At 47.6% G+C, this 12,173-nt stretch overlaps 3 protein-coding genes across 4 annotated transcripts in view; all 3 read left to right on the top strand.

Annotated features, from left to right (window-relative positions):
* Positions 1-8,079, top strand: part of SRCAP (Snf2 related CREBBP activator protein) — a 44,649-nt gene extending 36,570 nt beyond the window's left edge. The window contains exons 28-34 of the mRNA XM_012808873.2: positions 1,344-1,513; positions 1,665-1,861; positions 1,956-2,070; positions 2,288-2,407; positions 4,452-4,646; positions 4,803-4,886; positions 4,994-8,079. Coding sequence (XP_012664327.1) covers positions 1,344-1,513; positions 1,665-1,861; positions 1,956-2,070; positions 2,288-2,407; positions 4,452-4,646; positions 4,803-4,886; positions 4,994-7,675 — 3,563 coding nt within the window. The 3' untranslated portion in view covers positions 7,676-8,079. The remainder of the gene's footprint in view (positions 1-1,343; positions 1,514-1,664; positions 1,862-1,955; positions 2,071-2,287; positions 2,408-4,451; positions 4,647-4,802; positions 4,887-4,993) is intronic.
* Positions 7,675-11,437, top strand: TMEM265 (transmembrane protein 265). 2 transcript variants are annotated; one of them, XM_012808877.1, is made up of 3 exons: positions 7,675-8,674; positions 9,674-9,844; positions 10,947-11,437. In XM_012808877.1, exons 2-3 carry the CDS (start codon positions 9,677-9,679, stop codon positions 11,106-11,108), a joined length of 330 nt encoding a protein of 109 aa, XP_012664331.1. In that variant the 5' UTR covers positions 7,675-8,674; positions 9,674-9,676; the 3' UTR covers positions 11,109-11,437. The 2 variants fall into 2 exon arrangements, with proteins under 2 accessions (XP_012664331.1, XP_012664330.1); XM_012808876.2 differs by lacking the exon at positions 7,675-8,674 and having other exon boundaries at positions 8,827-9,844.
* The window catches only part of PHKG2 (phosphorylase kinase catalytic subunit gamma 2), a 29,130-nt gene continuing 26,755 nt past the window's right edge, over positions 9,799-12,173 (top strand). The window contains exon 1 of the mRNA XM_003795814.2: positions 9,799-9,844. The gene's annotated coding sequence lies outside the window, so the exon portion shown is untranslated. The remainder of the gene's footprint in view (positions 9,845-12,173) is intronic.

The following is a 12,173-nucleotide window of genomic DNA, read 5'->3' on the forward strand; positions in this document are numbered from 1 at the left end:
TTTTTTTTTTTGATACAGAGTCTTAGTATGTCACTCTGGGTAGAGGGCTGTGGCATCACAGCTCACAGCAACCTCAAACTCTTGGGCTCAAGCAATTTTCCTGCCTCAGCCTCCCATGTAACTTGGACCACAGGCGCCCACCACAACGCCTGGCTATTTTTTTGTTGCATTTGTCATTGTTGTTTAGCTGGCTGGGGCTGGGTACAGACCCACCAGCCACCATGCATGTGGCCAGTGCCGTAACCACTGTGCCATAAGCGCTGAGCCAGAATATGTTTTGTTCATATATTTGAAAGCAGAGTAGATGAATAAAAAATTGCCATTAAATGTTCAAACTGACTTATCAGAAACACTGTAGATATCATTTCTGTGTTTAATCAAGGGAGATTGAACTAGATAACCTCAAAAGATTGTATCTGACTCTTTGATTCCAGTCTTTGTTTTTTTATTTTGTTTTGTTTTGTTCTTGAGACAGAGTCTCAGAATGTTGCCCTTGGTAGAGTGCCATGCATCATAGTTCACAGCAACCTCAAATCCCTGGGGTCAAGCAAATCTCCTATCTTGGCCTCCCAAGTACCTGAGACTACAAACGCCCACCACAACATCAGGCTATTTTTTGTTGCAGTTGTCATTATTGTTTAGCTAGCCCATGCTGTAACCACTGTGCTATGGGTGCTGAGCCAATCATTCCCATCTTTGACTTCAATTTCCTATCTGTAAGCTGCAACCATGGATTTGTTGATTCTATTCTGTATTTCAGCAGGTGACTGTTGGACTACTCAGAGATCTTTTACTCATTAGTTGGGCTTGATGATAGGTGCCTGTAGTCCCAACTATTAGGGAGGCTGAGGCAGGTGGATTACTTGACCTCAGGAGTTGGCAGTTGCAGTGAGCTGCACAGATTACTGATAGGGATTCCTTGATACATTTGGCTGTTTATACATGGCCTCCATCACCTTACCATTGAACGAACCATGAAGAACATCCTAAAAAAGGCACATCATGCCACTGCATTTTCGCCTGGGTGGCAGAGTAAGATCCTATCTCAGAAAACAACAATGACACAAAACTCTTGCTTATAAACTATTAAGGATTCTTTTTTCCCTTTGATGGTCTATATTCCCTTAACCCTAGTTTATCTCAGAGAAGGTAGATCCAGGCAGGAGCAAATAAGAGTGGAGCCATTTAGGAAAAAAAATGTATAGCATTAAATATTTTGATCCCCAAGGCTAACTGAAATCTTGACATAAATCCTTGGTTGCCTTTCAGCCCTAACTTTCTAGTGCTAAGTGTTCTCATTCCAGCTTGTAGCTAGCTCCCTGTACCCCTTTATTTCTCTTCAGGAAAGTTGCAAACATTGGCAGTGCTGTTGCGGCAGCTTAAGGCAGAGGGCCACCGAGTGCTCATCTTTACCCAGATGACCCGAATGCTCGATGTATTGGAGCAATTTCTCACTTATCATGGCCATCTCTACTTGCGTCTGGATGGTTCTACTAGAGTTGAGCAGAGACAGGTAATCCAGGCATCTGCAGCCTTTAGAGGCTTACCTCAGTTTCTGTCTCTTTTTCCTAGGCTGTGGGCTTCCAGAAGGGGCCTCATTAAGCCTTTAACCTATTTTTGGAGATAAATTTCCTAATACTATCTGTTTTTCCCTTTCTTTCTAGGCCTTGATGGAACGGTTCAATGCAGACAAACGAATATTCTGCTTCATCCTTTCAACTCGGAGTGGGGGTGTGGGTGTGAACCTGACAGGAGCAGACACTGTTGTTTTTTATGATAGTGACTGGAATCCCACCATGGATGCTCAGGCCCAGGATCGTTGTCACCGAATTGGCCAGACTCGAGATGTCCACATCTATAGGTATTGCCTAGTCTTCCTTCACCTTACTTAACTTCACTGATAGGGATTCCTTGATATATTTGTCTGTTTACACATGGTTTCCATTACCCCCTAGGCTTATCAGTGAACGAACAGTGGAGGAAAACATCCTAAAAAAGGCAAATCAGAAGAGAATGTTGGGAGACATGGCCATTGAGGGAGGCAATTTCACCACAGCCTATTTTAAACAGGTACTATAAGTAAGATCTTCCAGCCTGTGCAGAAGAGAACTGCTATGCCTGTTGGAGTTCTTTCTGCTTATTTAAGAGGGCTGCTCTGGCCTTCATAAACCTGCTTCTTTAACCATTGGCACCTCTAATACTTCTAAGAGTTATCAGCCTCAATGCTGTAGACCTAGGAAGAGCATTCTGTTGACTCTGATACTTTTCTCTCTGTTCTGTCCAATAGCAGACCATCCGAGAGCTGTTTGATATGCCTCTGGAGGAGCCATCTGGCTCATCTGTTCCCTCTGCCCCTGAAGAAGAAGAGGAGACTGTGGCCAGCAAGCAGACCCATATTCTGGAACAGGTGAAAAACGAGTGGGCAGTCCCTAAGTAGAGCTAATGCTTATAGTATATTTTGTCTTTCATTAGTCTATTGAGTTTATTCAAGGGGAAAGAAAGTTTCTACTTCCTTCCAGATTACAGTTAGCTTTTGATAGTTGTAAGTACATTGCTTATTGGTTTGCATGATTCAGTAAAAAAAAAAAAATTTAGAGTTCTCAGTTTTGGGATTGAAATTTATCAGTGCTTCTTAATAATTGTGTTTGTTAGCTGGGCAAGGGCGTCTCTTGCGTATAACCCTAGCACTTTGGGAGACCAAGGTGGGAGGGTCGCTTAATGCCAGGAGTTCAAGAACAGCTTGGGTAACATAGTGAGACCCTTGCTATAGCCATGGTGACAACACACCTGTAGTTCCAGCTACTTGGGAGGCTAAGGCAGGAGGATCACTTGAGCTTGGGGTTTGAGCTGCAGAGCTCCGATCATGCCACTATACAGAGCAAAATACCCTGTTGCAAAGAAAAGGGGGTTAAGCCAAGCTATAAACTTACTGCTCTTCTGAGCCTGACTTTCTACTTTCCTGAAATACTAATGAGAAAGAAGTTAAAACTTTTTTTTTTTGATACAGAGTCTTGCTCTGCTGCCCAGGGTAGACTGCCATGACCTTAGCCTAGCTAATAGCAACAACCTCAAACTTCTGGGCTCAAGTCGTCCTCCTGCATTCAAGTGATCCTCCTGCGTCAGCCACCCGAGTAGCTGGGGCTAATATATCCTTGCCTGGCTAACACAGTTATTAAGGAGCACAGGCTATCAGCAGTTGCTATGACACCCAGCTAATATTTCTATTCTTAGTAGACAGTCTTCCCTTGCTCAGGTTAGTCTTGAATTCCTGAGCTCAAGATATCCTCCCACCTCAGCCTCCCAGAGTTCACCTCCTTATAGGTGTAAACCATTGTGCCTAGCCTGTAACTTAGAATTAAATGGTAAAGGTGGTTCCTGTGGCTGAATGAGTAGGGCACTGGCCCCATATACCAAGGGTGGCAGGTTTGAACCCAGCCCCGGTTAAAACTGCAACAAAAAATAGCCAGACATCATAGTGGGTGTCTGTAGTCCCAGCTATTGGGAGGCTGAGGCAAGAGAATCGCCTCAGCCCAGGAGTTAGAGGTTACTGTGAGCTGTGACGTCACAGGACTCTACCGAGTATGACAAAGTACAACTCTATCTCAAAAAAAAAAGTAAAATCAATATAAGAAGTGCTTTAAATATGATGTAAAACACAATTACAAACGTTCGTGTGTAGTAGAATCACTTGGTATGATTTTCGAAGGATACTCAGGATTCCTAGGCTTCTCAAAAATCTGCTAACTCAGAATTTTGGGGTTTTGGATCTGAGCTTTTATATTCTTTCCAAGCTCTCCAAATATAGACTGGAACTATACACGTAGCTTGTGTTTTTCCTTATTGAATGCCGCCTTTCATTGTTGAATGTGCTCTAGTTTATTTTCCTCATTGGCTTTGGTGTGAGCTCTGTAGTTATTCATTTCTCAAGGGAAGATCAGTTGTGATTAGTATGTTGTCTTGAGGCATGTGAGGGCAAAAATGAATTACAGGTTTTTAGATATTCATATCTTTGTGACTGCTTTTTCCACCCCCTTAAGAGAGATCTAAGGCTGACTCTAAAGGAAAGGAAGTAGAGCTAGGAATCTCTACAGCAGTCATTTTGTGCCTAGTGGGAGTCCTGCTGAAATTCTTTGTGGACCACTGAGTTGCTTTGATAACTCTGGAGGCTTAGAAGGTTGTTGAATTCTGTTGTGAACTGTTTTGGTGTAAAGGTGGTCTTGAATTTATACCAGAATCAAATCAAAGAATGTAAGACCAGGCGTATGATTCCTGCCTGCAGTGCTAGCTCTTTCGGATATTAAGGCAGGAGGATCACTTGAGCCCAGCAGTGGTGATACCACTGTACTCGAGTATAAGCAACAGAGCAAGAGCTCCCCCCCCCCCAAAAAAAAAACAGAATATAAAGTTCTTTAAGTCTCGTGTTATTTTTTTCCTCATTTATACCCATGTAGGCATTGTGTCGTGCGGAGGATGAAGAGGATATCCGTGCAGCCACCCAGGCCAAGGCTGAACAGGTGGCTGAGCTTGCAGAATTTAATGAGAATGATGGGTTTCCTGCTGGAGAGGGAGAGGAAGCTGGTCGACCTGGGGCTGAGGATGAGGAGATGTCCCGGGCTGAGCAGGAAATTGCTGCTCTTGTAGAACAGGTGAGTGTTGTACCTACTAGTTCTGGACCTTACCTTTCTTGACTCTTTCCCTGAGAAAGGCTCATGGCCCTCCTCTGTCTTACCTGGTAATAAACAAGAATGATGGAGCCCTGGGCTCTAGGAACCTATATTCATTACCACCGCTTCTCCCTGCAGTTGACCCCCATTGAGCGCTATGCCATGAAATTTCTGGAAGCTTCATTGGAAGAGGTGAGCCGAGAGGAGCTCAAGCAGGCAGAAGTGAGTAGTTTTGGCAGGTAGAGCTGGCAGTGGAAAGCTGCAAACTTCTACTAATTCTCTGCCCTGTTTTCCTCCTTCTGACCACCTTTGTGTGCTTTTCTTGGTAGGAGCAAGTGGAAGCTGCCCGCAAAGACCTTGACCAAGCTAAGGAGGAGGTGTTCCGCCTACCCCAAGAGGAGGAGGAGGGGCCAGGGGCTGGGGATGAAATTTCCTGTGGGACTGGTGGAGGTAGCCACCGGCGTAGTAAGAAGGCCAAGGCCCCTGAGAGGCCAGGAACTCGTGTCAGTGAGCGTCTTCGTGGAGCCCGGGCTGAAACTCAAGGGGCAAACCACACTCCTGTCACATCTACCCATCATGCCCGCAACACCACCACGCCCCCCCGCTGCAGCCCAGCCAGGGAGCGAGTTCTTAGGCCGGCACCTAGGCCTCGACCCACTCCAGCTTCAGCTCCTGCTCCTGTCCCTGTCCCAGTCTCTGTCCCAATACCCATTTCAGCCCCAAATCCAATAACCATTCTTCCTGTCCATATCTTGCCTTCTCCCTCTCCACCCTCTTTGCACATTCCTCCTTCTTGTTCCTCTCCTGCCTGTACCCCGCCTCCTGCCTGTACCCCTCCACCAGCTCATACCCCACCACCAGCCCAAACCTCTCTCTTAATTCCTTCCTCTCCTCTCTTGCTTGGTCCACCTCCTATGCTTGTCTCTCCTTCGGTCACCAACCTGTCCTTGGGTTTAGAACCTGAGGCAGAACTGTGTGTACAGGCATTGGCATCTACAGAGTCTGTGGAGCCATCTGGCAAGGCCAGTTCTGAGACCTCTTCACTTACTCTTATGCCGACTAAGGATCTGTTGCCAGTTGCTGTTGAGATCCTACCTGTATCAGAGAAGAATATTTCATTTGCCCCTTCTGCACCTAGCCCAACCCTGGAGGATGGCAGTGTCCCCAATGGTCAAGAGCAGGAGATAGCTACAGATTCTACTGAGGGGACCATCCTCACAGTGTCATCTGAAAGTGAGGAGCTGCCCACATGTGTGAGTGAGAGCAATGGGCTGGAGCTCCAATCCTCAGTAGCATCTGATGAGCCATTTCAGGAGTCATTGGAAGCTGACAGGAACTCAGAAGAGCTGGTGGAAGCCCCGACCCCAATCTCTAGCCCAGAGAAGCCACAGGAACTTGTTACAGCTGAGGTCACAGCCCCATCAACCTCATCTTCCACCACTTCTTCACCTGAGGGTCCTTCACCTGCCAGACCCCCTCGGCGTCGCACCAGTGCTGATGTAGAAATTAGGGGTCAGGGTGCTGGTCGACCAGGGCAACCTCCAGGCCCCAAAGTGCTTCGCAAGCTGCCCGGACGGCTAGTAACTGTGGTAGAAGAAAAGGAACTAGTGCGGCGACGGCGACAACAACGGGGAAATGCCAACACCCTGATGCCTGGGGTCTCTGAGACTAGTGCCAGCCCAGGAAGCCCATCTACCCGCAGCATGTCAGGGCCAGAATCTTCACCTCCCACCAGTGGACTATGTGAAGCTATGCCCCCATGCACACTGCCCACTCCAACCCAGCAGCCCTTCATAGCACGTCATTGCATTGGGCTGGGGGTGACTGGTGGGAGCAGCTCAGAGAACGGAGAAGGGACACTGCTTGCCATCACCCCACCTGCTGTGAAGCGTCGGAGGGGGAGGCCCCCCAAGAAGACTAGGTCTCCAGCAGATGCTGGGAGAGGTGTGGATGAGACACCCTCATCCATCTCTAAGGGAAAAACCAATGGGGCTGACCCAGTCCCTGGGGCTGAAACCCTAATTATTGCAGAGCCTGTCCTGGGACCCCAGCTAATTTCTGGGTCCCAGTCTCTTGGATCCCAGGCAGTTCACAGACCTGAGTCCATCATCCTGTCACCTGTGGAGAAAAGAAGGCGAGGGCGACCCCCTAAGGCACGAGATTTGTCCATCCCTGGGACCATTTCCTCTCCAGGGGATGGCAACTTAGAGAGTCGGACACAGCAACTCCCATTACCACCACCCCTTCCACCACTTCCACCACTGCTAGCCTGTCCCACTGCTACTGTTACCAACACTGTCACCACTGTCACCATTTCAACATCCCCACCCAAGCGGAAGAGGGGCCGACCTCCCAAGAATCCACCATCACCTCGGCCCAGCCACCTTCCTGTCTTGGACCGTGACAGCACTTCTGTCCTCGAGAGCTGTGGATTAGGGAGGCGGCGGCAACCCCAGGGCCAGGGGGAGAGTGAGGATAGTTCCTCTGACGAGGATGGAAGCCGCCCCCTCACCCGCCTGGCCCGCCTACGACTTGAAGCTGAGGGAATGAGAGGACGAAAGAGTGAAGGGTCCATGGTGGTGGCTGTAATACAGGATGACCTGGATTTAGTAGATAGTGGGCCAGGCGGGTTGGAATTGACACCTCCTGTGGTCTCGTTAGCCCCAAAACTGCGCTCGACCCGGCTGCGTCCAGGGTCTCTAGTCCCCCCACTAGAGACTGAGAAGGTGCCTCGCAAACGGGCAGGGACCCCAGTTGGTGGGGGTCCTGGGCTGGCAAAGCGGGGCTGCCTACAGCCCCCAAGTTCCCTGGGACCTGAGGGTTCAGTAGAAGAGTCTGAGGCTGAAGCCTCAGGGGAGGAGGAAGAAGGGGACGGGACCCCACGGCGACGGCCTGGCCCCCGCAGGCTTGGGACCACCAACCAAGGGGACCAGCGCATTCTGCGCAGCAGCACCCTTCCCCACCTGCCTGGCCCTATCATTAGTCACAGAGGCCGCAAGGCCAAGACGTGAGTGGTTGCCCCTCCACCTAGGCTTTCCACCATGGTTGCTCTCCCTCCATGACCAGGCCTGACTCTGTTAACCACTACTTGAAGTCTTTGAAGGGGGAAAGCCTCCAGGGAGACATAGGGGTCTTCTCCCTTCTTTCCACCAAAGTAGGGGGTAGGCAACTGGTTGTCATGGAAACGGGGCTTATCACAATCCCCCTTCCTTTCCACCCCATGTGGCTGGGCAGTGTTAAGGGTGGCAAGATAGTCTTTGTCCCCACCCCCTTGTACTTGATTCCTCAGCTATCTTTCACAGCCCCCCACCTTTAGGGGAAGGGGGAGGGGCTTCTCTTCAATGAGGTTTTTTCTTTTTTTTTTTCTTTTTTTTTTTTTTTTAAAGAAGAAAAAATAATAAACTTAGTTTCTGTACGAGCATCCGCGTAAGGAGGCTTCTGATTTTCTGGTCTGGTGGAGGGTTGGGTGGGAACTTGGGCATCATTTTCCTCCTCTCTCTTGATCTTGCAAAGACCCTAGTACCTGATTTCTAACCTGGGATTATATACCTTTAAGGCAAAAATCTCTACCCAAGAAGAGGGAGGTCTGGCAAATCTGATTTCCTAGTAGGGTACCTTTCCCTAGTTTCAGTTTTAAGTCACTCAGACATACTTTCCCTCTCCCTCTCTTTTATTCCCTTGGTTCCTAGACTTTCCCTTAGAGCTCTCTGATGCTTCAGACTTTTCCCTTTTATCCCTCTTGCTCAGGTGCTTCCTTTCACTCTTTCCAGAAGGCAGGCATCCTACCTCCAGTTGCTCCATCCCTTGGCCCTCCCCTGCTCTCCATCTAGCCAAACTGGTTTGAGTCAGCCACACCTCCCTTCCTAGCTCCTGGGGCTCTTCAGGTGGCTGGCCACCCAACCCCACCCCTGGGCTTGGCTTGGAGCCCTGAGTCAGCTACATCACCACCCAAGCTAAATCAAACCTGAGGCAGGAGCCGAAACTCACAGTTCCTCAAGGTCTATAGCCAGGTAAGAGGCCCTGTTCATTTTTACAATTTCTGATCCAACTCCCTGTACCCTCTCCTTATGTTATCGCCTTGCTAACTTTATGTCTGTGTTTCCTCATCTAAGTTATTTTCTCATATCTACTTACCTGCAGCTTTTTGGCGTACATCATTCTTTGCTTGTCTTTCCCCTTTCACCCTTTCTATCCTTTGTTAATGTGTGTTCAGGGAACCACAAGTGGTTGAATTTTGTCTAGGTTGTAGGGGAATGGTTGGAAATGAGGGTGTAAAGGTGGTTTGATGCTAGAGGTTAGAGGACCTGAGAAATGGGGAGATGAGAAGTAGGGCATCATTATTTAGGTTTTGTGTGGGTAATGAGGTCATTTGGACTCAATGTGTTGTTACTCTAATTCTGTTGTGTGGCCTGGATTAAAAGGAAGAAAGGCAATAGGGAGGTAGCATAGCAAAGGAAGCCCCAGTCTGGGGAAGTAAAGTCTGTCTGATGTTCAGTTTCAACTGTAAAGAAGAGCACTTTTTCCTTTCTTTCCTCCATCCCCAGAACTGTGTTTTTATGTGAAATGATGGCTCCTCTGCTTGAAGTGGGCCAAGAGCTCTGTTCTTTGATCCCTCAATACACATGGGGCAGCATCTGGGGAATTTAAGGGAATTTTAGGACCCTTTGAAATGCAAGTTAAAATCACTTAGTCTCAGATTCATGGCAGTTTTTATGTCTCCTTGGTGTCCACTTGTCCTTTTCTTCCTTCCCATTTGTCAGAACAGTAAATGATACAGATAATGCTATGTTCACACTGGCTTTCTTTCAAAGACTCAGAACCTTAAGTCCAGGCAAAAGACATCTAGCTACACAGTTCCTCTCCTGGTCTGTGAGTCATTAGAGGAATTCCCCAGTAAGGCAGCATTCCAAAGAGTTGGGCTAGGCAAGGAGGACAGAGGGGGTGGAGTTTGAGCAAGCCAGGCCAAGGGCTCAGTTGTTGAGCTTATGAGTACCCTGTGTCACCCACAGGTCATGGAGGACGAGGAGAAGGCAGTGGAGACCTTGGTGGGGAACTTGGAAGCTGCTCATTCCCCATTCCCCATCCGCTGCTGCTGGCTCCGCCTCCGCTACTTGGCAGCTACTAGCATTATTTGTGGCTGCTCTTGCCTGGGAGTCATGGCTCTTGTATTTGCCATCAAGGTGAGGACTGCCATTCCTATGGGAGTGGGGGGGGGTGGGTGGGTATAAGGCAGTGGTTTCATGTATCTGATTTATCTGCATTGATCAAATAGTAATTACCCACTATTACTGCTTGGCTCTGGGCGTAGTGCCAGAAATAAGAACAAGGTATGGTTCCTATCATCAAAGGACCCATAGTATAATGAAAGAGATGGCAGTGAAATTGGGTAATTACTAGAATGTGGTTCATCAGTGCTAGGATAGAACCAGCATAGGATCCTCTGGGAGCCAGAGAGGATATATCTGTGTGATTATGTATGTATGGTAGAGTACTGTAAAGGCACCCTAGGGGAGGTGACACTAAAATAACCTTTAAGGACAAGTGAATAGGATGAAAGGGTATTCCAAGATAAAGGGAGCAGTGTGTACAAGGCCGGTACTATTCAGCATAGTTGGATCAGTGAAAAACAGAGGTGAAGCCAGAGGACCCAAATCCCACGGGTCTCTGATAAGTCCTGGGGAGACATTGAGGGGCTTTTGCAGGGAGAGTGACATGGTCAGAGTTGTGTTTTAGAAAGATCCACTCAAGGCCAACATGGAGGGTGAATTGGAGAGGCAAGGCTGAATGCACTTGAACAGTTAGGAAAGCAGTTTATTCACAGGCTACCTTAAATATCATGTTAGAATTTTCTGAACCCTATATTTATTTTTCTGGGTTTCATTAGGGTAAAATCATAAAAAGGCTCCTTAGTGATGAAAAAGATGAGGCCCACTGGGCTATGAATGAGGTAGTGTTTGATTGATGTGAGTGAAATACTCCAAGCTCCCTGTTTCAGTCTGGGATGAATAGGAAAAAATGGAGAATAAAAGAATTGGAAAGTACTTTCCCCTATGTGATCTTTAGCGCAACCTATAGCTCAAAAGAGTACTTTTCACCCTGAAAAGTAGGCAAGATACACTGGTTACCTTACTTTGCAGATGAGGGATGAGAGACAAACTAGAATGAGAAGTAGGGGGTTTGAGTGTAAAGTTTTGGGCTATGATGGGTAGGGAGGCGAGTGGGATAATGGGCACTTTGGGTCAGAAGCAGGGGGAGAACCTAACCAAGAACCTGTCCCCACAGGCGGAAGAGCGGCATAAGGCAGGCCGGTCCGAGGAGGCATTACACTGGGGGGCCAGGGCCCAGAGGCTCATCCTGGCCAGCTTTGCTGTCTGGCTTGCTGTCCTCATTCTGGGCCCCTTGCTGCTGTGGCTGCTCTCCTACGCCATCGCTCAGGCTGAGTGACCCTGAGTGGCCTCTGCTGAGAGCCAACCGAGACCTCCTGGATCCTGCAATGCGGCATTGCTAAGGTCCGGTGACAGCAGTGGTCCTTCTTGGAAGGATGGGGACTCTCAAGGGGCTGTGGAGCTCTTCTAGCCCTTTATAAAATGAGAGTAGCAGCTGAGATTGATGAGGGGAGGTCAGCCTGCTCTGTTCTTTCAGTGCCCGCTACCCCCTATCTCCCCAACTCCACCCACCCCATCCTAGGGGCCTCCACCCATAGGAGGGGTTGAAGACCAGGCCTAATTTTATTAGAGTTTGTTTTGTAATAAAAGCCTTTTTTAGTGGTGAAATGTTGCTGTCTAATTGTTCTTCCCCTGCTTTCCCTGGTCCCTTGTTGAGACCCAAACTGGACATCTGACTGATGGCAGAAGCCTGCATCTCACCTCACCTAGGAACTCCAAGAGGAGGAAATGATTTTTGTTTTCTTCTGAAAGTTTCTCTTCTTGGAAAGACTCCAACTTCTCCCTTTTACATCAGTAGAGACCCTGAGGCAGGGAAAGAAGAGTAGTAGCAAAAGATGCTGTTGTTTACTTACTGTATCCTAGGCTATTTTAAGCACTTTATATTTCTTCTTTAGTTTTCGTAATCATTCAATAGTAGTGACCATTGTTCTCATATTATAGATGAGGAAACAGACTCAGAGGTTTACTCAGTAAATGGCAGAGCTGAACCGACACAGTTTGGTTCCAGAGCTGAGAGAGGAGTGAAAGAGTTGGATAACAGCAACAACCACCCTATATATAGAGATTTATATGATTAGAATTAATTTTTCTATCTTTTATCTTGGGCCTCACAACATTTTAAACATTTTTTTAAATGGTGAAGTATAACATACAGGAAGGTACCTAAAACAAGTATACATGTCAATAAATTAACACAAAGTAAATATCTGAGTAACCACCATTCAGTCAAGAAATTGAACATTGCCATCACTCTAAGCCTCTTTTGTAACCATCCCAATCACTACTTCCTTTCTTCACATAGGTAAATATCATTCTTAATTTCTTTTTTTCTTTATTTTTTTTT

Source organism: Otolemur garnettii, unplaced genomic scaffold (genome assembly GCF_000181295.1).
Source record: "Otolemur garnettii isolate 467f Iridium unplaced genomic scaffold, OtoGar3 scaffold00096, whole genome shotgun sequence".
Lineage (NCBI taxonomy): Eukaryota > Metazoa > Chordata > Mammalia > Primates > Galagidae > Otolemur > Otolemur garnettii.